Source organism: Sinocyclocheilus grahami, unplaced genomic scaffold (assembly GCF_001515645.1).
Source record: "Sinocyclocheilus grahami isolate Dianchi unplaced genomic scaffold, SAMN03320097.WGS_v1.1 scaffold575.1, whole genome shotgun sequence".
Classification (NCBI taxonomy): Eukaryota; Metazoa; Chordata; class Actinopteri; order Cypriniformes; family Cyprinidae; genus Sinocyclocheilus; species Sinocyclocheilus grahami.
Genome location: NW_015505754.1, coordinates 845,417 through 872,436, shown reverse-complemented (window position 1 = coordinate 872,436; position 27,020 = coordinate 845,417). Strand labels below are relative to the sequence as shown.

At 37.4% G+C, this 27,020-nt stretch overlaps 2 protein-coding genes across 5 annotated transcripts in view; both read left to right on the top strand.

The window, feature by feature from the left end:
- Positions 1-4,673: 4,673 nt before the first annotated feature.
- Positions 4,674-10,669, top strand: decr2 (2,4-dienoyl CoA reductase 2, peroxisomal). 4 transcript variants are annotated; one of them, XM_016239839.1, is made up of 10 exons: positions 4,674-4,699; positions 5,023-5,130; positions 5,961-6,029; positions 6,815-6,866; positions 6,939-7,074; positions 7,314-7,438; positions 7,564-7,657; positions 8,955-9,059; positions 9,139-9,327; positions 9,805-10,669. In XM_016239839.1, the coding sequence occupies exons 2-10, from the start codon at positions 5,030-5,032 to the stop codon at positions 9,837-9,839; spliced, it is 906 nt and encodes a 301-aa protein (XP_016095325.1). In that variant the 5' UTR covers positions 4,674-4,699; positions 5,023-5,029; the 3' UTR covers positions 9,840-10,669. The 4 variants fall into 4 exon arrangements, with proteins under 4 accessions (XP_016095325.1, XP_016095324.1, XP_016095328.1 ...); XM_016239838.1 differs by having other exon boundaries at positions 4,676-4,796; XM_016239842.1 differs by having other exon boundaries at positions 4,676-4,796; positions 9,139-9,378.
- A 537-nt stretch (positions 10,670-11,206) lies between these two features.
- LOC107556639 (uncharacterized) overlaps positions 11,207-27,020 on the top strand; it is a 31,345-nt gene continuing 15,531 nt past the window's right edge. Inside the window, exons 1-3 of the mRNA XM_016239775.1 lie at positions 11,207-14,686; positions 15,994-18,696; positions 24,652-24,745. Coding sequence (XP_016095261.1) covers positions 12,353-14,686; positions 15,994-18,696; positions 24,652-24,745 — 5,131 coding nt within the window. The 5' untranslated portion in view covers positions 11,207-12,352. The remainder of the gene's footprint in view (positions 14,687-15,993; positions 18,697-24,651; positions 24,746-27,020) is intronic.

The following is a 27,020-nucleotide window of genomic DNA, read 5'->3' as shown; positions in this document are numbered from 1 at the left end:
GAATATTAGGAATAAATGCTGTGCTTTTTGCCTAAAACAATAATTAAAATATGATTTACAGAGCTCCCTCTAGCCAAGGTCAGCTGACAATTTAAGAGACCATTAGAGTGTTTAAAGAAAAATTAAACTATTTCAGTTCATTAAAGGCTTGTTTTAATTAATGTACAATACAAAGCAATTTGGTTACATAAATTCAACTGAGGTAAATAATGGTTATTTAATCATCTATACAAGGAAAAAATATTCACTTGCCTTAAATTCGCATGACTTCGGCTTGTAAAAACATTGTGGCCTAAAGAAGACCGTGATAAATGCATGCAGACTTGTGACATCTTGAGGGTTTCTTCATAACAGCAAAGCTCTTCTGTACTCTTTGATAACAGGCGTGATCCTCTCCGGTCATATAACGAGCGCCACTGTAAACTCTGCCCGGGAGGACAACTACAATGAACTGAAATGTAGTTCCGCTTTGATATTTAGGCGTTTTGAAGAAAATAGCTTGTCTGATCACTTCATATATATTTTAGAGTGGTACGTTATAATACAAATGTTGTTAAAATGTCATCGTATGCAGCGTATTCTAAGATTACGTGACAATAAATTTAAGTACTTTATACATCTAGAAACTTAAGAAGCAATTATGATGACTTTCCTTAGCTAGTAATATTAGTCTAAGTGTGCTGGCTAGGTTAAAGTGCATGATTAAAGTTACGTCTCTGCTGCTATATCATAAGTTTAATTACATTGTTTAATGTTTTTGAAATGTTCACATGATCCTTCAGAAATCATTCTTATCTGCTGATTTGATGCTCAAGAAAAAAAGTATTATTATCAATGTTGCTGCTTCATATTTTTGGGGAAAACTTGATACATTTTGTTTTTAGGATTCAGAACAACAACAGGCACTTGAGTCGTCAGGAGTATGTCTACAGACCACGTTATGCTCCTATAACCTGATCAGAGCACATTTGAGAGATGTTACTGAAGCTGTTTCATCACAAAATAGACGTTAGCTTTGCAGAAATGTGGCTGGGATGCAGTATAGTAATGATGCTTCTGTTTGGGTCCATTATGAAGATTTGCAAAACGATTCATGTAATTTTCAGCATCATTACTCCAGGCTTCAGTGTCACATGATCCTTCAGAAATCATTCTAATATGCTGATTTGCTGCTTATTATTATCAGTGCTGAATGGAAATTAATAGAAAGCTCAAAAGAGCAGCATTTCTTTTGTAGAACCTAACAGAAATAGTTTGTAACATTATAAATGTGTTACTTTTGATCATTTTATTGCATCCTAGCTATTTCTGTCAATAACTAACACACGTACTGTTCTCTTCCAGATAGCGAAGAAAGTCTTGTACGTGAACCCCAGCATCTCCAGAAAATGAAACTCAAACGCAGTCTGGATGAAAACACACGTGTACAAGACGAGAGAGAAAAAAGCCAATGAATGGCAAAAAGAGAAAGGCTAATGATGAGGTGTGTGAATCAAAAGATGAATTCTTGTTTCATATTTCATATAAGTGCATGTATGCCCGGTGTTCATAATTCTCATGTGTGAGCATACAGAAAACATACATTTATTATAAGACCTGTATAATGTTTTCTGTAACATGTAACTTTTGGAAGGTTTGTCTTCCAGGTGGAAAAAATCAGTATGTCAGTAAACAGATTTATTTAACTCTGTTTACTCCAAACAATATATGAAAGATGAAATGCTCCATTACCTCCTCTACTGGCTGGAAAATTAGACAGACAGAAGATACAGAGTTTCATAGTGCAAGAGAACGAGTGTATGTGACCTTGGCCAAAGGGAAAGATTTTTTATTTGTATTTTTTTAAAGAAATTAGTACTTTTATTTTAGAAAGACACATTAAATTGGAGCATCTGGAGCAGAGGATGAAAACGGCTCAGATGGTGAGGAAGATCTGAGTGCTGGAGAGAAAGTTGAAGAAGATTCTGAAAAAGGAGGAGACGAAGAAACTGAAGGAAGAAGGCAAAAGCATAAAAGAAGAGATGGTCAAGTTAACTCATGCATGTAGAGAGAGAAAGGCGCTGGATTACCTCACATGGTGAGACACAAACATAGTTATTTTACCAGTTCTACCACAGATTGTTAAACATTGTTTTAATGGATTTACTTTGTTTGTGTACTTGTTTAGCTGGGAGCAGTGGAAGTTTCACAAAAGCAGTTACTGCAGCACATGTATGACAGACGGCACAAAGGTACAAGAAACATCACAATCATCAGTGACCTCTACAGCTTTCTAATTTACTACACACTTACCACAGTAATAAAACATGGAGCACGGGCTTTCCTACTGATTTTGTTTTAAATCATGCATTTTATTTCTATTTATTTTGGTATCTTTGTACCAAAAACATGACTTTTTCCACTATCAATATCAACCTTTTTTCAAGTTCAGCTGTTTTGACTGCATATGCATGCGTTTCTCTCTCTATTTCAGGTGTTTGACGATCATTTCAAGGTGTTGCTGGCGTATCTTGAAGGTCTGCGTGGAGCATCGCGAGGCATCAGACTGCAGAAAGCTGAAGCGATTGTGCGCTGGGAAGGACAAGGAGAAGAGGAAGATATACACTGTAAAAAAATTCTGTAAAAATGGCAGAGAAACCTCAGCTGGTCAATAATTCACCAGAGGACATTGAGACTGATGAGTGCATGAACACATATTCACACATCTACAGCCCTGATCTGCTCATGTAAGCACAATAAACACTGAAGTTTTCATTCTTTTGCATTTGAAATCCCTGCATTGTTCAATATGCATATATACACTGCCGTTCAAAAGTTTGGGATCAGTAAGATTTGTAATGTTTTTTTTTAAAGAAGTCTGTTCTGCTCATCGTGGCTGCATTTATTTGATCAGAAATACAGAAAAAACAGTAATATTGTAAAATAGTATTGCAATTTGAAATAATGGCTTTCTATTTTAATATACACTGTAAAAAAAATCCTTAAAATTTACGGTAAAAAACCGGCCGCTGTGGTTGCCGGAATTTTACCGTAAAAAATACGGTAGCAACGTTTTACGGTTTTAACTTAAATTTACAGTTAAGTACCGTAATTTCATTAACTGATAAAATTTTATTATATACCAACCTATTGAAGTACTGAAATCTGTTTTGTAGCTTTGGAAATATAACGCAGGGAATTCTGGGAATGTCAATTTACGGTTATTCACTGTAAATTATACAGTCTTTTTCACTTTCAAAAACGGTATACTACCGTAAAATTAATGTCCAATACATGTAATGTTTAATACAGTTTTTCACCGTATATAGTAGCGGAATTTACCGTTAACCATTTAACAGGTTTTTACTGTAGCATTTTTACAGTCTTTTACCGTTAAATTCACAAGTCATTTTTTACAGTGTACTTTAAAATATAATTTATTCCTGTGATGAAAAAATAGAATTTTTGCTGTTTTGTAGCTTTGTAATACACTGATAACCACCAAATGCAGGAGGTGATTTTGAAATATAACGCAGGGAATTCTGGGAATGTCAATTTACGGTTATTCACTGTAAATTATACAGTCTTTTTCACTTTCAAAAACGGTATACTACCGTAAAATTAATGTCCAATACATGTAATGTTTAATACAGTTTTTCACCGTATATAGTAGAGGAATTTACCGTTAACCATTTAACAGGTTTTTACTGTAGCATTTTTACAGTCTTTTACCGTTAAATTCACGGTCATTTTTTGATGCTGAAAAGAAAAAACAGAGAGCCAAACAGGTCGTGCAGTTGCTGTGATAGACCAGAACTTTGAACAAAACAGCAAAAATGCTCATGTTTTTTTTAATGAGTCATTTATACATTTTCATTCATTCAAATGAATAGTGAAGTCATATTGTCTTATTGTGAATACATATACAACAATACAACTTGACATTACATCAAATAAAATGCTGTGGTTTTTATCTACCAGTAGGCTATGTTGTGTTGTAACACGTTTAAAAATATAACAAGATAGGTCTGCCCTGTGTACAACATTTTTTAGTATTTCACTAACAGTGTTGGGGGAGGTTACTTTGAAAAGTAGTGCATTAGAATATTGCTTTACTCACTAAAAATGTAACAGTTATCTTTTATGGAAAGCTTTATATTACTTTTGCATTACTTTTTTTAAGAGTGCAGCAAAGACATTGGTTAATAAAATGGGATTAAATGCATAAAGGATATTTATGTTATTTAACATATTTAATTATGTAACATATTCTGAGTTTGCATTTCACAGTTTTTACTCATTTTGAGAAATACTGAATGTTTTTGTGCAATTGAGTTAAGTAAATGCAAGTTCACATTTAGTCTAGAACACAGACAACTGCCGTTACTTATTTGAGAAAGTAACAGATATTTTCTTGAAAATGCAAAAGTAATGCATTACTTTACTAGTTACTTGAAAAGTGTAATCTGATTAGGTAACTCGTGGTGCAAACACTGTTCACTAATAAAAAAGTAGTACTAAAGGTCTCAGAAACATACGCTATGTTTGATTATTAATCGATAACTTTCTCAGAGTTAGACAAAAGGTTTTGTCAATACGGTCAAATAAAATGATATGTAACTTTTACACTCGGCATCACTGCTAGCGCTAGTAAAAGCGGACTACATTTCCCATAATGCTATACGCGGGCTCGTTCGTTTGACGTCACGCATCTCGCCAGGTACAGAAGTCCATCGTGCAAAATGAAAACAACTGTTGCATAAACTTCATTAATTACGCGGGAGCGGGTCGCACGTGCAAACGGATTCTCATTTTGGGTGAAGTAACTCTGAACTTTATTTCACGCTTTGTTTGGATTTGTTTCTCGGATTGCAAAAACAAAGAGTTAAGGGAGAGGTTTCAAAATCACAAATCTTAATCCTTTTAGTAGATGTGGATTTTTAGTTGCCTGACTCTCATTTGCTATTGCGATGTAAGCAAAAGTTGACTTTTTGCATGCAAATGACCTTTTGGTGGTTTTCATGTCTTTATGTGGGTATTTAGAAGGATCATGGCAGAGAAACCTCAGCTGGTCAATAATTCACCAGAGGACATTGAGACTGATGAGTGCATGAACACATATTCACACATCTACAGCCCTGATCTGCTCATGTAAGCACAATAAACACTGAAGTTTTCATTCTTTTGCATTTGAAATCCCTGCATTGTTCAATATGCATATATACACTGCCGTTCAAAAGTTTGGGAAGTGTCACATGATCCTTCAGAAATCATTCTAATATGCTGATTTATCAATGTTGGAAACTTTTGTGCTGCTTAATATTTTTTGGAACCCGTGATACTTTCTTTCAGGATTATTTGATGAATAAAGCTAAAAAGAACAGCATTTATTTAAAATATAAATATTTTCTTACAATATAAGTTTTTATTATCACTTTTTATCAATTTAACACATCCTTGCTGAATAAAAGCATTCATTTAAAAAAAAAAATTACTGACCCCAAACTTTTGAACGGTAGTGTATATTGTTACAAACGATTTCTATTTTGAATAAATGCTGTTCTTTTTAACTTTTTATTCATCAAAGAATCCTGAAAAAGTGTCACAGGTTCCAAAAAAATATTAAGCAGCACAACAGTTTCCAGCACTGATAATAAATCAGCATATTAGAATGATTTCTGAAGGATCATGTGACACGTTACACTGGAGTAATGATGCTGAATATTCAGCTTTGATCACAGGAATAAATTGCATTTTAATGTATATTAAAATTGAAAACCATTATTTTAAATGGTAATAATATTTTACAATATTACTGTTTTTTCTGTATTTTTGGTCAAATAAATGCAGCCTTGATGAACACAAGAGACTTCATTAAAACACATTAAAAATCTTACTGCTCCCAAACTTTTGAACAGCAGTTATGCATATATATATATATATATAAATAGAGAGAGAGACTTATTTTTGTGTGTTTGCAGTGATCAGGTGGCCTTTATAACCGGCGGAGGATCAGGTATTGGGTTTCGAATAGCAGAAGTTCTGATGAGGTGAGTTGTCAGCAATTTTGTAATCAGCAGGAAATCATCATCACGTGCTTTCAGATGGAGCAGCATTTACTACACAGAGCCGTAGTTCACTGACAAGTTACGCAAAAAAATCGCAAACGATTTTATTGCGCAATTCTGAAATCGTTTGCGATAATGACAGCTGTTTGCAGTGAACTACGGCTCTGTGAAGTAAATGCTGCTCCATCTGAAAGCATGTGAAAATACCACATTTAATAACATATTTTTACTCCAAACTCACTTCATAACGTCAGTCGAGTGTTTGAAATAAATCCTTCTGTGAGATGATGTGGCTTCTTACACAGAATAAGGCACGCAACATATTTCATAGTATTTAAGCAGTGATAAAGGCATTGCATTATAAATATACTTTATTTTAATAAATTATAATGATAAGAACTGTATATTGCCGTAGTCGTGTGTTTATTTTCTGGGTTTCTTCTGCGAGGCGTATTTGGAGTTTCTCTGGCCTTTGGATGGAGATTTACTGCTGATCACAGAACCGTGCTTCACTGAAAGATACGCATGACAATCACAGCTTCTGTCGAATCGCGATCTCGATTCCATTTCGATTTATGGTGCAGCCCTAGTCTCAACACTTTGTCTATGAATGTACCTCTCAGCTCGACTTTTTCACTCATGATATACCTTTTATAATGACATACATATCGATCGTAAACCTTTGTGACCGTCTTCTCAAGCCTGCAACTTCAAATTCATCTGAATAAATTGATTTAAGCTTCTTTTTTTAACTTTTTTTCATGCAGGCATGGGTGCGACACGGTCATCGCCAGCAGAAATCTGGAGAAACTCACTGAGGTACTGTCTCGACAAATCCTCAGCAACTCACTGATGAAGAGTAACTCATCTTTATGTGTTTGTGTGGTTTAGGCTGCAAAAAAGTTAAGCAGCACTACAGGCAGACGGTGTTTGGTGATTGTCATGGATGTGCGTCAACCAGAGACGATTTCTGCTGCCATGGATGAAACCTTGAAGACATTTGGACGTGTTGACATACTAATTAACAGTAAGGCTTGAGTTAGAAGGTCAAACACAGTGCCTTAACCTGTGATAAAAACATGTCCCAAACTAACAGTCTATTACCAAAGAGATCTTGATTCTGTAGATATAATGATGTTGTTAATCAGCTTAATACCCTCGTAAGTTTCTTTTTTCATGATCTAATGTGTGGTTGCATATTATGCGAGCACATGTGTTTTTGAAAATAGTCATACAGTTTTGTGGTTTGTAATTTTTATTTCACAGATGCTGCAGGTAATTTCTTGTGTCCAGCTACATCGTTGTCATTTAACGCTTTCAAGACGGTAATGGAGATCGACACCATGGGAACTTTCAACACCAGTAAAGTCATCTATGACAAATGGTTCAAGGTACAGATATACATCTCAAGAATTGTATCTTCTTAAGCTTTCTTTCTCACTTGTAGAGCTCTCTCTGTATGAAGCAGTACTTTATATTCAGTCTCATAGTTTGTGGCTTTATTTCTTTATCTCAGGATCATGGCGGCTCCATTGTCAACATTTCCGCCACACTGGGATACAGAGGTCAGGCTCTCCAGGTGCATGCTGGGTCAGCGAAGGCTGCAAATGGTTAGTGTTGATTTTGGTTTATGTTTATGCATGATTTGTATAAAGTCATATGTTTGTATTTATAAACATTAAAATATATAATAAGTATTTATACGAGTAATAGTGCTCCATGACAAATGGAAGAAACCATATGTAAGACAATAGTATGCAGATGAATCTAAAACTAGTATGAAGACTGATGAAAAACATGGAGTTGGATAAAAGAGTGGAATAAATCATATTACATCTGGTGTGTAAAGATGGAATGAAATCAAAATTGTCCCCATTTATTTATTTTAATTCTAATCGTTAATGATTTATACATGAATATATAAATTTTTTTGTTTTGTTTTGTTTTTGGCCCTATAATGCCGGATACAACAATTTTTTCAAGCTAACTTTGAGGATATTATATGTTCTAAAGACAGATTTGGCACATTGAACTATTTACAAAAAAAACATTTCAGTTCTTGAAATAAAATAAATGGTAACTGAAATAAATAAATATATATATACTGCTTTAAATTGTTGTTGTCCCCCCCCCCTCCAAAATTAAAAAAGTTTCTGTTTAATTTCATTGCAATTTTGTTTTTGTTTTTCTGAGCAAAAAATAAATATCATACATTTTCCCCTGATTTACAGAAGAGAGCCACTAAAATGCCATTCAGTGTAACAATCTTGTCAGGCATATTTACAACAAAAATCAATTTATGACATATTAAAAGACTAATTACTTTCACCCCAAATACTAATTAGTTGTAATTAAATTTTTTTTAAATTTGCCACTATCCTAGGTTTTGCCCATTTGTCATTCGAATTTTTTCCTCATTTAAAACACAATAAAATTTAATATGCTCCCTTATTCTTTTATATATTTTAATATGTACAGGTCAGAATAAGCATGTTGTTTGAATTTTTACGTAAATATTGTGTTACACTGAATGACAATGTAACATTATTTCAACCAAATTTTGACATTTTATTCTCCAAAAACTTATTTGAAACCTAAAAAGTAGACAATTTACTTGCATTTAATGTGCTTTCTATGGACATAAAATCACTTTTGTAAATTTCTTTTGATGCGGACATCTTAACGTCTTTGACCCACACATATTAGTTGCCATGACTTAATAAAATTAGACATATTTAACAATAAATAAATAAATAAATACTAGTAAATTGGCAAAAACTAACAACAAAATTTACTCTGTGAAAACTAAATATTTGTAAAAAATTCTGAATATTAACAAATATATACTAGTATATCAATGATACTAAAATAAGGACTAATTATCTGCATATCTATATGTGTTTGTAGATGCCATGACGAAGCACTTGGCGGTTGAGTGGGGCCCCAGTGGTGTGAGGGTGAACACAGTGGCTCCAGGGCCCATCTCTGGCACAGAGGGATACCGTAGACTAGGTAAAACCAGTTGTGTGTGTGTAGCCTAGCTGTAGTGTCACTATACCTTTCTTTTTCACCATCACTATTGATCTTTCAGGTGGTTCACATGCCGAGTCAGCGGGGGTTTTCCACAGCATCCCGCTACAAAGAGCCGGCAATAAGACCGAGATCGCACATGCGGTTCTTTTCCTGGCTAGCCGTGCGGCTTCATACGTCACCGGCGCTATACTGGTCGCCGACGGAGGGGCGTGGCTCACCTCGGCCAATGACGTGGAACGGCTGCTGGGTATTGCCTCATCTCGCTCTGCAAACCTATGACAGACAGCACCGCACACAGGTGTGTGTGCCTGTGCTAGAAGACAGGTGCTTGCTAGTTATATAGGACTGAACCGATTAACATAAATCAATAATTAGAATAATTATTCAAATGCTCAACACACTTAAGAGAATCAAATTATTATTATTTTTTTTAAATCTGTGATCTTGTTTTTTGATCTTGAAAAACATTTTCGATTAATTTTTCTACCACTGTATGATTGACCTGTGAATATGTGGGTAACGTTTTTGGTAATTTCTTTTATTTTCTTAAATGTGTGTGTGTGTATATATATAGTATTTATAGAGTTTTAGCTTTTAGTTTTAATTACTTATTTGTAAGTCGCTTTGGATAAAAGCGTCTGCTAAATGACTAAAAGTAAAAAAGTTGAATTAAGTAAAAGGTATATAAAATCTCATTCTGACTTCGTTTCTCTTATGTTTCTAGGTGTTTGGTCTGCGGAGAAAAGAAAGGATAAATAGCATGAATAGAAGATGAAATCAACAGCAATGGACCAGTTGATCATGCCAGCATCTTTATGATTGTTGAATATTACAAAAACGTCCATTTTATTTTTCACCCCAAAACTAAAGAACGAAATAAGCAATAATATTCTGTGTTAAGAAAATTAAGCCTAATTTTAGGACTTAAATTTTTAGAATTAAACATTTCTACCCAAATTCTATTTTTCATAATGCTCTGTTATACTTTTTGAGTTGTAAATTCTCAGCATAAATTAATGTCAGTACAAAGAACAAGTTAAACATTTTTAATTTATGATTATTTTAATCATAATCATATTTTTCCTACTTTATGATAATGAGTATCTTTGGTCTCATTACAGTAATGACTGCATTTTTAATGCAAATATATTTTCTAAATTTTCTTCCTTTTGATTTTGAGGTGAAATATGACGGATATTTTATTGATGATATAAAATTTTTATTTTTGACCGTATAATGCCGGATACAATTAATTTTTCAAGCTGTGAGGATATGATATGTTCTAAAGACTGAAAATACCGATTTGGCGCTTTGAACTATTTACAAAAAAAGAAGAAAAAAAAATCAGTCCTTGAAAAAAATAAAAGGTAACTGAAACTTTGTTTAACCACAAAGTTTTAGTAATTATAATGTATATTTTACTTCTGGTAACATAACTGACCATTTTAGCACTACATTAGTGGCGTTTTTTAAATTTTCAGCTACAGTGCATGTATATAAAAAAATAAATAATAATAATAATAATGTAAACATGATTGTTTTCTTATATACGTAACCGTTTTCATAATAAATATTTTATAAATCTTGTATTACCTTTTCCGGGCTATGCTTTTAGCTGTAATATCTTTGTTCGTACACATAGGGGCGCAAAAAAATCACAGTAAATAACTGAAACACTTTTTGGTTAACAAATCAGCATTTCTTCTAAGTAGACGTAATCTAGCGACTGTAATTCTGGCAAACTGTCTCGCTTATGTTAGCCACTACTTTACCTCCAGCAGGTCTCAATAGCAAATGATGGCATCCGGGTCATCTGCGTTCCATCATCACCATCGCAACCAAACGTACAGATAACTGCGCGAGGAATGATTCGGTGGTTCGGTGGTTTAAAAGCGCTAGACTGCGGCGCTGCGCATGCGTGTTGCTGGACGTCGGTTTCTCTCTGTGTGTGTGTGTGTGTGTGTGTGTGTGTGTGTGTGAGACAGCAGAGCTTGTGTATTGCTGCTGATGAGAGAGAGCGCGAGAGAGACTGAAACATCATCCGTCGACTAGAAAAACAGGACCTCACGATCTCATCCTAAATCTCAGGTTGCAGGTTAGCGGATAAATCGGATTAAATTAAAAGGGATTCGCGCTTTATTTATGGGATTATCGGTGGTCTCGCTGATTTGATCCCGCTAACAGGCTAATAACAAGCGCAGGTGGATGACTCGCGAGACTCGACCTGGATGTTGGCCTGTTTTTACAAAATACAAACCGGAATAAAACGCCTAGCATCCAACCAAACAAAGGGATTAAATCAAGTCTGACTGGAACCAGAAACATCAGGGGTCTTCTGTTATTTTCAAATGAGCGGGGGTCGTATGGGCCAGCTAGTCGGCTAATGGGTTTACCTCAGATGTGGAGGATGCTGATGCTAACCGCGCGAGACAATCTAGCATTTAACGTTAAGGTTTTTTTTGTCTAATAACACAATGACAGCTGTTTAAAACATAGTCTGTTGTGCTTAACATATAACAATTGCAGATATGTTAAGATTTATTCTCTGTGACAGCGAGACAATCTGAGTAAAATAATTGAATACACTGGCTTGTGCTTTTACACCGTAATCTGACTTTAATAATTAGTAGTTAATCCAGGGTCAACCCTGTTATAAGTGTACCATTAATGTGAATTTATAATGATTTGCTTAAGAGGCAGTTTTTTTTAACTCTAGGAAGTTAAAGGTTATGGAATTGGGTTATACAGTGTTATATTGGCAATGATAAAGCTCTCTATTTTATGCAATCTTGTGTATTCTCTTATACATGTATAGATTTTAAAATTTTATTTTTCATAAACAATTTGAGTTTTATGGGTAGCAATCTTAAGTACTGAAGTAATCCTCTTATTATGTGTTGATTGGGAAGTGGATCAGCATGTTTTGAGAAGACTTGTGTCAAGTGGATTAGATTAGAACAGGGCCAACATTTTTTATTTTTATCAATTTTTTCCCATGGAGAGGTGTGCATATCGGAAAAATGTCTCAGTCCATATGAGCTGTATTACAGCAATGAAACATTATCCCTGTGTCCGCAAAAGTAAACAGTAGTTGATCATTTACAAGGAGGTGGACGCTTACGCATGGGTCTCGACAAGGATATTTCTTTTGGTGCGTATGCTGGAAGAGGCCACCATTTGCTTTTGAATTCCGAACATTACCTTGTGGGATCATAAAGGATTGGGATTTCTGGAATATTTCCATTTGTCAGAGGAGAGAACTCTTCTTTTCAATGGAGCAAGTTCTCTCCAGCCCTCAGGGGTGTTCTGAGTGGGAGGTGAATGGGAAAGCTGAGTGGGAATCTGAGCAGAATCCCCTTGGATTTCTCCTTATGGATAAAGAGAACAGTTCTGTTGATTCTACTAATGACGTTTTTCAGGAGAACGCCATAAACCTAGATGACTTATTTTGGTCCTCTCCGTATTCTGGGCAGACATATTCCTGGGAAAATGGTTTGGAATGTGTCTATCCCGATTGGAAGACTCAGCCTCCTCCTTCCCAAAATCTCAAAAGAGAGGGTTCTCCTGGAAGTTTGGAAATTGTTGATGGAGATCTCATCTGTTTTAATTCTAGATCTACTAGTCCTACGGTCTTAAATATGCAAGTGCAGAATCAAAACAACTTTTATGACCTCCCTGAACAGGTGCCTGATTTTCTGCAACCGGTGGAGGTTACTGCCACTTCAAGCCCTCTAGATGTGTACACAGGTGAGCTGGGTATTATTGACCCACTACTACAAGAAACCCACCTCCTTGAGGACACACATTTAACAAACGGTGAGTTCAGCCATAATTCCAAAACATTTGTGTACAATGACAGTCAGAGCTTGCTTCCACACGGGACTCATCTCACTCTGAATTCTGAAGGTTTGTTGCCCGTTTCTCTTGTGGAGTTGTCATGTACAGATACGAACTCAAATCCCAAGCCTTCAATTATTTGTCAGACACCTCTATCTACACCAGAACACATCTACTCATCCACAGCCCTTCCCTGTGAGCTCACCTCTCCGAAGATATGTACAGAACCACCTATTCTGCCATATCACGAGAGTAGTGCACCCCTTCCAATGGATGAGGTAGAGATGTTGTTACCCGGGCTGCTGGTTGGAGGTCTGTACTCTGAACAAGAGAGTAGTAAGCCCTCAGCTAGTAACGACACCCATGACGATGATCTTCAGAGCCAAGAGATGACAGACACTAACATGGAAACAACACAGCTGTCTTCTGAAGCAGAGACCGTTTGTAGGAGTCCGTTAGGTGTGTCTTGCATATCATCTGAACTTTGTGAAGAAATGTTGTGTGTTTTATCCACAGAATGTGAACCATTGGAAACGGTTGGAGAAGAGTTGGAGGAGGAGGTCGTGTCCAATGCTACAGCTGATAATGCTTTTTCTGAACCTGAAACAGGACTCGCACCAATTGCTTTTGTTGATTTGCAGTCAGAAGATCCTTCAACTGAAAGCCTGGTTGACATAGACGAACATAAGGAGTCCACAAGAGCCTTGCCACTCAGCACATCCGAGCATAATGCCTTAATTGAGCTCTCACCTGAAGATGACATCTTACCTGAGGACCACATCCAGCCCACACATTCAACTGAGGCTGAAGCCTTATCTGAGGTGTCCCATGATGGAGATATTCCTGATTCCATGTTTGAAATCTTCACAGACCGCATCTCTTGCGAAGCTCTGGCATTTTTAGACTCTGTAATTCCACCTGTAAGAGATGCTATTGAGCTAACAGAAAAGGAGAAATGTGACGCAAACACACCCGATCTTGACTCTAATGCACTCACCCTTGAATTTCAGGATAATGTAACAAATGTAGAAACCGACAACGTAGACAATGACCCTGAGGCTATGGAGACACAGCGAGCTGATCGTACACCCACAATAGGTAACACAGAGGACTCAGACACACTCAAAGTTTTAGAGATCTCAGATTTGCATAAAAATCAAAAGGGAACCAATTTGCAAAGTAAATCGGACAGTTTGCAAACTGTTTATTTAAACCTAGATGATAGTAAAGCTGACAACAATCAAGAACTGATTGCAATGAGTGAAACCTGTCAGGAACAAGTCAATGCTCAGCAAAAAGAGAGTGCACTTGAGGAAAATCTCACATCTTTGGACCAACTGAATGACTCTTTGACTGCAAACTCGAGTGCAGTTGTAATAGATGCACCTGAAGAAAATGCAACAGCTCACAATGACGGTCTCGATACACAGCCGAATGTGGAAGAGAAACCTCACAGTGAGTCTTTACACGGAGGGGAGAGATCAGATTGCTGTATGTCTACTCCGAATCAAGTCATACCTCATTGCGCAAGTAATCGTGATTCTTTAGAGTCCACGCCCCTCACCTGTGCAGGTGATCAGCTGACCGTGACGGGTGGACTAGTGGGGCTGGATCTTACAGAGACCACAGAGACTCCCAGCCAACTGTGTGAAGCTACAGGAGAGGGAAAGGCGGGGTTTCCTGCTCAGCTTACACATCAGGAGGATTTCCATCAGCTGACACCATCACAGATAGACCTGGCACAAGAGCAACAAGTGAGCTCAGTCGCTGTGTGTGTGTGTGTGTGTGTGTGTGTGTGTGTGTGAGACAGCAGAGCTTGTGTATTGCTGCTGATGAGAGAGAGCGCGAGAGAGACTGAAACATCATCCGTCGACTAGAAAAACAGGACCTCACGATCTCATCCTAAATCTCAGGTTGCAGGTTAGCGGATAAATCGGATTAAAATAAAAGGGATTCGCGCTTTATTTATGGGATTATCGGTGGTCTCGCTGATTTGATCCCGCTAACAGGCTAATAACAAGCGCAGGTGGATGACTCGCGAGACTCGACCTGGATGTTGGCCTGTTTTTACAAAATACAAACCGGAATAAAACGCCTAGCATCCAACCAAACAAAGGGATTAAATCAAGTCTGACTGGAACCAGAAACATCAGGGGTCTTCTGTTATTTTCAAATGAGCGGGGGTCGTATGGGCCAGCTAGTCGGCTAATGGGTTTACCTCAGATGTGGAGGATGCTGATGCTAACCGCGCGAGACATTCTAGCATTTAACGTTAAGGTTTTTTTTGTCTAATAACACAATGACAGCTGTTTAAAACATAGTCTGTTGTGCTTAACATATAACAATTGCAGATATGTTAAGATTTATTCTCTGTGACAGCGAGACAATCTGAGTAAAATAATTGAATACACTGGCTTGTGCTTTTACACCGTAATCTGACTTTAATAATTAGTAGTTAATCCAGGGTCAACCCTGTTATAAGTGTACCATTAATGTGAATTTATAATGATTTGCTTAAGAGGCAGTTTTTTTTAACTCTAGGAAGTTAAAGGTTATGGAATTGGGTTATACAGTGTTATATTGGCAATGATAAAGCTCTCTATTTTATGCAATCTTGTGTATTCTCTTATACATGTATAGATTTTAAAATTTTATTTTTCATAAACAATTTGAGTTTTATGGGTAGCAATCTTAAGTACTGAAGTAATCCTCTTATTATGTGTTGATTGGGAAGTGGATCAGCATGTTTTGAGAAGACTTGTGTCAAGTGGATTAGATTAGAACAGGGCCAACATTTTTTATTTTTATCAATTTTTTCCCATGGAGAGGTGTGCATATTGGAAAAATGTCTCAGTCCATATGAGCTGTATTACAGCAATGAAACATTATCCCTGTGTCCGCAAAAGTAAACAGTAGTTGATCATTTACAAGGAGGTGGACGCTTACGCATGGGTCTCGACAAGGATATTTCTTTTGGTGCGTATGCTGGAAGAGGCCACCATTTGCTTTTGAATTCCGAACATTACCTTGTGGGATCATAAAGGATTGGACTTTCTGGAATATTTCCATTTGTCAGAGGAGAGAACTCTTCTTTTCAATGGAGCAAGTTCTCTCCAGCCCTCAGGGGTGTTCTGAGTGGGAGGTGAATGGGAAAGCTGAGTGGGAATCTGAGCAGAATCCCCTTGGATTTCTCCTTATGGATAAAGAGAACAGTTCTGTTGATTCTACTAATGACGTTTTTCAGGAGAACGCCATAAACCTAGATGACTTATTTTGGTCCTCTCCGTATTCTGGGCAGACATATTCCTGGGAAAATGGTTTGGAATGTGTCTATCCCGATTGGAAGACTCAGCCTCCTCCTTCCCAAAATCTCAAAAGAGAGGGTTCTCCTGGAAGTTTGGAAATTGTTGATGGAGATCTCATCTGTTTTAATTCTAGATCTACTAGTCCTACGGTCTTAAATATGCAAGTGCAGAATCAAAACAACTTTTATGACCTCCCTGAACAGGTGCCTGATTTTCTGCAACCGGTGGAGGTTACTGCCACTTCAAGCCCTCTAGATGTGTACACAGGTGAGCTGGGTATTATTGACCCACTACTACAAGAAACCCACCTCCTTGAGGAAACACATTTAACAAACGGTGAGTTCAGCCATAATTCCCAAACATTTGTGTACAATGACAGTCAGAGCTTGCTTCCACACGGGACTCATCTCACTCTGAATTCTGAAGGTTTGTTGCCCGTTTCTCTTGTGGAGTTGTCATGTACAGATACGAACTCAAATCCCAAGCCTTCAATTATTTGTCAGACACCTCTATCTACACCAGAACACATCTACTCATCCACAGCCCTTCCCTGTGAGCTCACCTCTCCGAAGATATGTACAGAACCACCTATTCTGCCATATCACGAGAGTAGTGCACCCCTTCCAATGGATGAGGTAGAGATGTTGTTACCCGGGCTGCTGGTTGGAGGTCTGTACTCTGAACAAGAGAGTAGTAAGCCCTCAGCTAGTAACGACACCCATGACGATGATCTTCAGAGCCAAGAGATGACAGACACTAACATGGAAACAACACAGCTATCTTCTGAAGCAGAGACCGTTTGTAGGAGTCCGTTAGGTGTGTCTTGCATATCATCTGAACTTTGTGAAGAAATGTTATGTGTTTTATCCACAGAATGTGAACCATTGGAAACGGTTGGAGAAGAGTTGGAGGAGGAGGTCGTGTCCAATGCTACAGCTGATAATGCTTTTTCTGAACCTGAAACAGGACTCGCACCAATTGCTTTTGTTGATTTGCAGTCAGAAGATCCTTCAACTGAAAGCCTGGTTGACATAGACGAACATAAGGAGTCCACAAGAGCCTTGCCACTCAGCACATCCGAGCATAATGCCTTAATTGAGCTCTCCCCTGAAGATGTCAGCTTACCTGAGGACCATATCCAGCCCACACATTCAACTGAGGCTGAAGCCTTATCCGAGGTGTCCCATGATGGAGATATTCCTGATTCCATGTTTGAAATCTTCACAGACCGCATCTCTTGCGAAGCTCTGGCATTTTTAGACTCTGTAATTCCACCTGTAAGAGATGCTATTGAGCTAACAGAAAAGGAGAAATGTGACGCAAACACACCCGATCTTGACTCTAATGCACTCACCCTTGAATTTCAGGATAATGTAACAAATGTAGAAACCGACAACGTAGACAATGACCCTGAGGCTATGGAGACACAGCGAGCTGATCGTACACCCACAATAGGTAACACAGAGGACTCAGACACACTCAAAGTTTTAGAGATCTCAGATTTGCATAAAAATCAAAAGGGAACCAATTTGCAAAGTAAATCGGACAGTTTGCAAACTATTTATTTAAACCTAGATGATAGTAAAGCTGACAACAATCAAGAACTGATTGCAATGAGTGAAACCTGTCAGGAACAAGTCAATGCTCAGCAAAAAGAGAGTGCACTTGAGGAAAATCTCACATCTTTGGACCAACTGAATGACTCTTTGACTGCAAACTCGAGTGCAGTTGTAATAGATGCACCTGAAGAAAATGCAACAGCTCACAATGACGGTCTCGATACACAGCCGAATGTGGAAGAGAAACCTCACAGTGAGTCTTTACACGGAGGGGAGAGATCAGATTGCTGTATGTCTACTCCGAATCAAGTCATACCTCATTGCGCAAGTAATCGTGATTCTTTAGAGTCCACGCCCCTCACCTGTGCAGGTGATCAGCTGACCGTGACGGGTGGACTAGTGGGGCTGGATCTTACAGAGACCACAGAGACTCCCAGCCAACTGTGTGAAGCTACAGGAGAGGGAAAGGCGGGGTTTCCTGCTCAGCTTACACATCAGGAGGATTTCCATCAGCTGACACCATCACAGATAGACCTGGCACAAGAGCAACAAGTGAGCTCAGTCGCCCCCAGCTCTCCTCCCTCACACAGAAATGTCTTTCCCTGTGGAGCCAGCCTGGATGGGGAGGCCTACCAGACCTTGATGGAGAATAATCCTGATACTCCCAACATTCCCAAACATGCGGAAATGACTCTGGATCTGTGCAAGGCCTCAGATGCTCTGCTGACCAAATCGCTCCATGACCAGAGGGTCCCCGTGGATTTGATAAACGTGCCTATAGTTTCTGCAACAGCCCATAAAGGCGATGAGCAGTTGGCTCTCAGAGCGGTTTTCCATGCTTTGGATCAGGACGGAGATGGATTTGTCCATATTGAGGAGTTCATCGAGTTTGCAAAAGCATATGGAGCCGAACAGGTCAGTTTTTGGTGTATCCGTGTCTATTTGTGTGAGTTTGTGGTGGCTAAATGTTGGGTGGGGGGTGTAAATGTTATAAAAGTGCCTTATGATTACAGAACAGAGTGTGTCTTCTCTTGGTTCCCAAAGCTCATAGTGAAACTTGATCATGTTGACACCCAAGAACTGCTCTTTTATTATTCAAACCCTCAAAGACTGAGAATACCACTCTTGTCCTGTATCTCTCGCTCTTTCTTTCATGGTGTTTTCCCTTTTTTAACTATTTAGCATCAGTTTAAATGATCTTTGCAAGTATTAATACACTTTTTAATGTCTTGTAATGATCTCTTAAACTTCTTACCGAAGTTTATTTATTTATATTTATATATTCAATTGTGTAGTAACTTGTAATAGTTTAATAGCTTAACTTGAACATCAGCTGTTTAAAAGAATGTTCTAGGTTCAATACAGTTCAGTCCAGTCCAGTGTTTAAAAAACAATTGAGGTTATGGTAAGATGTTTACAATGGAAAAAAATGGGGACTAGAAATGTGAAGTTCATAGTTTCTTCTAACCACTTGCATTACGTTTTCTGTTAAAAGTTGTGTATTATTTGAGCTTTCAAGCTCTTTAATTCATCATTTTTACAGCTGTTTTATAGCATTGCAAAGTTGTAAAATAACTTTGCGTAGAAATGGTTAGTAGGAATTTTTTTTACACTAAAAATCATGTTGAAACTCATTTTTGTGTCTATACTATTGAAACGAACTACTCTTGAAGACTGATTTTTTAAAAATTTTAAACAAAAAGGGACAAGTGGCAATTTATTTTTGTCATCATCACAGGTTCTGTCAATTTTAGCTTAATTTGTTCTAAAACAGGAATAATCCTGGTAGTTAAGTAGGGAAAAAGTTTTAGTTTAGTAAGTCATGTGATTGACACCTAAACTGAGAGTAGATCAATAATAGATAACGTATGGCTGAAATGTATGAATTGATTTGTGTTTGAAATGCATGCGAGCGCATATAATAAAATATGGTCCTCTGAATTGTTTGACGAGCATTAATGATGTTGCACTAGTGTTTATAGGTGTTTATCATTATATGTATTTGGCAGGTCAGACAAGTGATGCTAGATATTCAGAAGGAGGATGTATTTATTTTCAAACTGCTTTTGAGACCTAACATTGAATACAGGATGTACCAACTTCAAAATCCCTCTGTGGTTATTTTGCAGTTCAGATGAGAATATAGATTTGCATTCCTGTTAATTCCTGATCCCCCAGACACATGCCATTGTGTATTTAAGAGAGGATGGATTAGATGCCGGAAATCTGGCTCTTTTGTGACCGTTAAAACTGCTGATACAATCAGCTGAAAGGTTAAACGGGCAGATAGAGATGATAGAGAGGGGTGCATTGACAAATAAACTCTTTTATTTGTCTTATCATCATTGTTATTAATCTTTTCCCAAATGCACTTGCACTGTACATAGGTAATGAAACATGTGACTTATTTTTGCATTTGTCTTTGAGATTAGTCTAATTTTGCAATGAGCTTGTGACAGTGTGATAGGTTTAAATTTTAACCACTCTGTCATGAGAAAAGGATCACATATTTGCAACACTAAGCAAGTTTGTGTGTTCTTTATAAGGTAGTTTATGGTTTCAGGAATGCAATTGCAAACCATACACCGTCCCAGCCTCGAGGGTCATTCCTTTGTCTGCATGACTGTGATTGGACTCAATTTTGCGCTGGTTTCTTCTCGTGGTACGAGTGTACGTTATAAGAGCTTGCTCAGCTGGTTGGCTCACTGAGATGTTTTATGACTAAAAGGGTGGAGAGAAATAAACTTGATGAAGAATCAGGGAGACAGAAAATGATATGATGTAAAAAAATAAATGCTGAGTGTGTGTGTGGATTGTATTGGTCTCAGAAATGTTTTCAGTACAGACTGGAGAAGAGATTGTGTCTGTGTGAATCGCAGGGTGTCCGCGGGGTCTTAAAAAGTTTTAAAAGTTGATAAATCAATTGAGATAAAATTAAAGCCCTTTATAGCTATTAAAAAGTCTTAAATGCCATTTTCCAAGGTATTGAATTTTGTATCATCTTTTCATTATGTATATTTGTCCGAATAGTGGGGTTTTGTGTAGCTTATTTATGGAATCCCGCAAGATTTGATGTCATCTGTTACGGCTCTCACAGACTGGCGCCGCCGCTGCGTGATAGCGCGGGGCTTGTTGATCCCGCTCACGCTGAACTTCTGAGCATTACCGCATGCTCCCATCCACTCCCGCAAACATTCTAATATTGTGTATAATTTTCGCACATCAGGGCACCACTATCAATATGTGAATTAGCGCTTGCAGTCACAGTTTACTTTCACTTTCGATTTCGAGATTGCGCATGCACTGTGTATAGGGAGCACATATTACGATAAAAGATATTTGTCAGTGAGCTCGGGATCTGTTGAGGAGCAAATCCTCCAACATCTTTATCAGTTATCTCTCCTTCCTTTTGACCCGTGATCAGTCAGCTCGAGTTGGATGCAGGGTTGTTGTTGTTTTTTTCCACGAAATTGGGCTGCTTTTAAACTGTTGCCATGGGCTGATTTTCCCCAGTGGGTTAAAGGTTTGAAATATTGCATAAATTACATTTGGTTGAAATGCTTGTACTGAAACATTTTGCATTCCACCTGTAATAAAACTATGCTAAATGTTTTGGGCCACACTAGTGGGAAGCATTTGAGCTGTGTTTATGATAAATGTGCATAACAGTGACTGTAAAATATGTATTTTAGGAATGGAAATTACATTTTGATATTTGAGACATAATTGCGCTACTTTGGGCTGTTTTTTTTTTTTTTACTGGCATGGGCTTGGGATGCACAATTAAAATGATGTAATAGTTGTGATCATTATTTTACCTTCCATGATCATTCAGACACGATCAGGTGGAGTACTGACACTCTGTCAAGTCTGTATCAAATCAAGCACTCCGTAATCACAGTTAAACCTGTCTGATCAGTCAGATGTTTGTCATGAGAAGTGTTCCACAAAACAGCTATGGTTTGAGTTGATGCGACAAATACATCTTTTGAATATACTGTGAACTCATTGCTCCGTTAGCTCGGAGAGCTTTATTTTCCCTCCTCCGTAAGTTTTGTGAGTTGTTTTGTTTATTGGTCTAATTCTTGTTTCTTGGGTTGCATTGGTTAGTCACTCAATTAATTCTCTTGTGCTTTGTTCCCCCCTTCTGAATTATGTTGCATTGATAAGGAGTTATCACAAAGTAAGACTATTTAGTTGTGCTATCTTACAAACAGTATAGAGTAAATGTAAGTGTTGCAGATGTAACCAGTTAAAACTTGGAGTGGCGATGAGGACTTAAAATGTATAGAAAGAGTTTTAAAAAAGGTCTTAAAAGGTATTAAATTTAACTCCATGATTCCTGTATATACCCTGGCATGTGTCTTTAATTATGTCATTTCCATGTCTTTTTTATCTGTGTGATACGGTTGCTATGGGATTGTGTGACGTTAGATGCAAATTCTTACCCAGAAGTAGTGTTTTCCAGGAAGGAACTGGTAATTAGCATCAGGTAGCAGAGCAAAACTGTCCATGTGTGACTCTATAAGAAAGCTGTTGTTACTGTGCTTTTTAAAATGTAAGAAAGTGAAAAGAATAAAGAATAATTTCTCTGTATGGGGTGAATTAGCTTGTGAAGACCTAAAAAACCTAGTGTTTTAAATCAAGATCAACGGCCTAAGGTTTTTAATGACTTTTTTCTGCTTTAATCGTAATTGATGTGGTTCAGTCAGTCACAGTTTTTTGATGTGTGAAATCAAAGTGACGCCACTCATGTGACTGATTCGTGACTCGCTGGTTTTCACACTTGGACTTAAGATGCTTTTATATACAGGGGGTGAAACAGCTCCTCGCCTGCCCCACATTACAGTCATTACCTAAAGCAGTCATTTGATTAATTAAAGGAAATTTGATTGTACAGGTGATAAAATACCAGGAATAATCTTTAAATGATTGTTTACCTGATAGAAATTTATTGATAAACAACTTGTGTATTATATAGTTATTTTAGTATTTTTATGTACTATTACAAATTTTATTCATATTTTGAATTAGTTTTTAAAAAAAATATATTTTCAGTTTTCTTTTTAATTTAATGTAAGTTTTGGTAAATTGTATTTATTTAATTATTTTTTTTATTTAGTTTTAATTGATTTCCATTTTAGTTTCATTTTTTTGTTTTGTATTCTATTTTATTTCAGCTTTATTTCAATTAAAAAAATATTTTAGTAGTTTTAGTTTTTGTATTAGTTAACAGCAATAACCCTGTTTCCTACATAGTAATTTAAAGTGCTAATTCACTGTCATCATTTACTCACACTCATGAAACACCTGTATGAGTTTCTTTCTTTTGTTAAGCACAAAAGAAGATATTTTGAAGAATGTTGGTAACGAGACAGTTGACAGTAGCCGTTGACTTACATAGTATTTTTATTGTATGTGTAAATTGGTGCCTTTAAGAGCTAAAATATCATGCACACAAACAGAGTTTAAAGGGGTCATCGGATGCCCATTTTCCACAAGTTGATATGATTCTTTAGGGTCTTAATGAAAAGTCTGTAACACACTTTGGTTAAAATTTCTCAATGGTAGTGTAAAAAACACCTTTTTTACCCTGTCAAAATCAGCTCTGTTTTCAGCAAGCCATTCTAGTCCATGTTGCTTTAAATGCTAATGAGCTCTGCTGACCCCGCCCCTCTCTTCCGTGGGGTGACGAGCAGACTGTAAACTTCAGCCGCAAAACTGGCTAACTAGCACGTTATTAGGAAAGGCGATTTACAAAGATTCATAAAAAAACCCTTATACTCACTACTTCTGTTGAAGCTGGATCACAAATGATTCGCGCGAACATAGACGCATTTAGGTAGATCGGGGATCGGCGCATTCCCTTCAAAACGAAAGTAGCGTTAATCCACTGCATCTTCAGCGGCTCAGATGTCGGGAGTAAATGACGACTTCTATATTCATTATTACATCCAACAGCAGAACACCTCAATCGCTTAATTGGAGATGTTCTTGTCTTCCTCTGCACCGGAGTCGACACAATGGCGGACTGATGACAGCTCACTCAGGGCGGGTCCAAGGTAAGACGCTAGTGTCAATCAACTATCGTGGGAGGGGCCTGTGCAGAACTACGTCATTGTGACAGGAATCTCAGAACAGCCTGATTTGAGAAAGGGGATTTTAAAATAGGGATTTAAAAAAACACACTGGGTGGATTTTTATCATTATAGGATGGCTGTGTACACACACTTCCAACACACATTTATGTTCAAACTTGTAAAGTGAATTTTTGCATCCGATGACCCCTTTAATGATTAGGCAACAGTTTGATGTTTTGATCTCTCGGTTGGAGGTATCTGAATATTTTTGTGGTTTTACTTTGAGAACTCTGATTCTGGAACTCACGACTGTCCTGCTGGATATCAGTTCTGCTGTTGCCTGGTTACCGACTGTGTGTAATTGTGTCTGTTCACTGGAGTGTATCGAGACTGTGTGTGTGTAAGAGAGAGAATGTGTGTTTTACCACCATATATCAGGGACGGACTGATTTTGTCTGTTTTGTTTATCCTTGAGTTACAAATAAGTTTATATAATGTTTTGTTCTTAAATAGAAGATAATGCATAGATGAAGAAAAATGCTAAAACAAGCCTAGGTCACTTTTGTGTCTCTTATTCTCACTTTTTTTTGGTGATGTGCAGTTTTTCATTTGTGCAGGGGAAATTAAGATCGCATTTCATTCTTTCATCTTTTTTTCCGTTTTGTGGGAGAATCCGTTTGTGTGTTTTGTTGACATTAAATGTATGATGATGTTGCAGCTCTGTTTGTGTAAGATGAATAGTTTGTGTGTTTTTTCGTGTTTGTTGAGTGCTGTGTGTTTGTGGTTTCAGGTGAAGGATCTGACACGGTTCTTGGATCCCAGTGGTCTGGGTGTGATCAGTTTTGAAGATTTCCACAGAGGCATCAGCGCAATCAGCAATGAAGGTACATCAGCAGCACATACAAACACACTCAAGGCATGCTTTAAATCAGGGGTGCCCAAGCTCGGTCCTGAAGGGCCGGTGTCCTGCAGAGTTTAGCTCCAACCCCAATTAAACACACCTGAACCAGCTAATCAAACTCTTACTAGACATGCTAGAAACTTTGTAGCAGGTGTGTTGAGGCAAGTTGGAGCTAAACTCTGCAGGACACCGGCCCTCCAGGACCGAGTTTGGGCACCTCTGCTTTAAATCATGTTGGGAGTTTCCATTAACATCTGTTGTTCGTAATTAGAGATCAATTATACTATAGACTAATCCAAACCCTAAAATAGAATTTTTGTCAATTTCAGAACAGAATAAAAATATTATTTAAACCCTTTAAGCAGCATTTTTTTTCTTTTTCATGAACATCTCCAAAAGGACTTTTTTTCAGGTTTGGCTAGAGTTTTCGTCATCAGTTTTGTCCTCAAAAGAATAGCCAAGACAGAAATACAAACATCTTGTTTTCTTGATGACTGCGTGATAATCTGACTCTATTTAGTAATCCTGATTGAGAGTTCGCATTTCCTGAAATACTTTGTAGAAAAACAAAGCGCAAAATAATGAGTCAGAGCATCTGCGAATTACTCACAGTGAATCACACCGCTGAAATGGGAATTATGAGTTTCTTTATAGAGAAAAGAGTCTCCGAAGAGCTTTTACTTGCCACACAAGAGCATTAACATGACTGATATATTTAGAGTTATAGCTAGATTAAACATTCAAACTAAGTGAATTCATACCATAATACATAACACAACCTGATCTTAAATGCAAAAATAATGTGGCAAAGCACACATGATAATCCTCAGATGTCTGCTGTCATAGTTTTCTTGAAGACACCTGCATTAGACACCTGCTAGACACAGATGCTTTACACATTTCAATCTGTTCTCTAAACCTGCAGAATAGTTAGTCTGGATTTGGTTAACATGTGTTTCAAAACTTAGTAAACTCTCTTCCTAGGAAAGAAATAGTTCAGCCAGAAATGTAAATTTGCTAAAATTCACTTGTCCACAGGTCATCCAAGATGTAGATGAGTTTGTATCTTCATCGGAGCAAATTTGGAGAAATGTAGCATTGCATCACTTGCTCAGCAATGGATCCTCTGCAGGGAATGGGTGCCGTCAGAATGAGAGTCCAAACAGCTGATAAAAACATCACAATAATCCACAAGTAATCCACACCACTCCAGTCTAGCAGTTAACATCTTGAGAAGTGAAAAGCTGTGTGTTTGTGAGAAACAAATTCATCAAGATATTTTTAACTTCAAACGGTTACTTCTGGCAAAAATATGAGTCTATAATCCATAATAAGTCTTCCTCCAGTGAAAAAGTGGTCCAGTCTGAATCAGGAGAGAAATCTGCACAGATCAAGCATTGGTAACAGATCTAAACAAATGTATGGTTGTATTTTGATATGAGAGGACAACAGGGAATAGAGGAAGTGTTATTATGGATTATGGACCGGTATTTTAGCTTGACTATTTAACATTTAAAATGCCTTAATGATGGATTTGTTTCTTGCAAACACGCAGCTTTTGGCTTCATAACACATTAACTGATGGACTGGAGTGCTGTGAATTATTGTGATGTTTTTATCAACTGTTTGGACTCTCATTCTGACGGCACCCATTCACTGCAGCGCATCCATTGGTGAGCAAGTGATGTAATGCCAAATATTTAACTGTTTATTTTCCTAAAAATGTGGTCTATGTTGGCTGCTCACTGACTATATTTCAAAGCAAATCCATACACTAGCAGGCTCATACACTCCCCATCTCTCTTTAAATCTATGATGATGATGCAGGAATAGCTTAAAGTACTTTGCTTGGGTTTTCTACTGATAATACTTCAGTAATGAGGGTGATCATGTTTCTAATGGCCTGCTGGGCGTCCAGTGTTTCACGAGTCAGATTTCTCTCTTCATTAATGGATGAGTGACTGGAGCATCTACCTCTCCCTGCCTGTCTATTTGTACTCCATAACATTTACCAGATTCAAGGAAACATTTTTCAGGAGGAAAATATTCCATCTAGCTGAAACGGACTATTACATAAATATAGTTTCGTGGACTCCAGACAGCCCAGTTGCTCAGTGTTTGCTCAAAAACATAAAGAGAATGTGAATATCATGAACCGCTGGTGATGTTGATCAACCAAACAGTAGTTTTTTCTATATATATCAATCTAAACAGTTATCAATAGTTCTGTCAAAATCCTATTTTAAGATGGTTTTCTT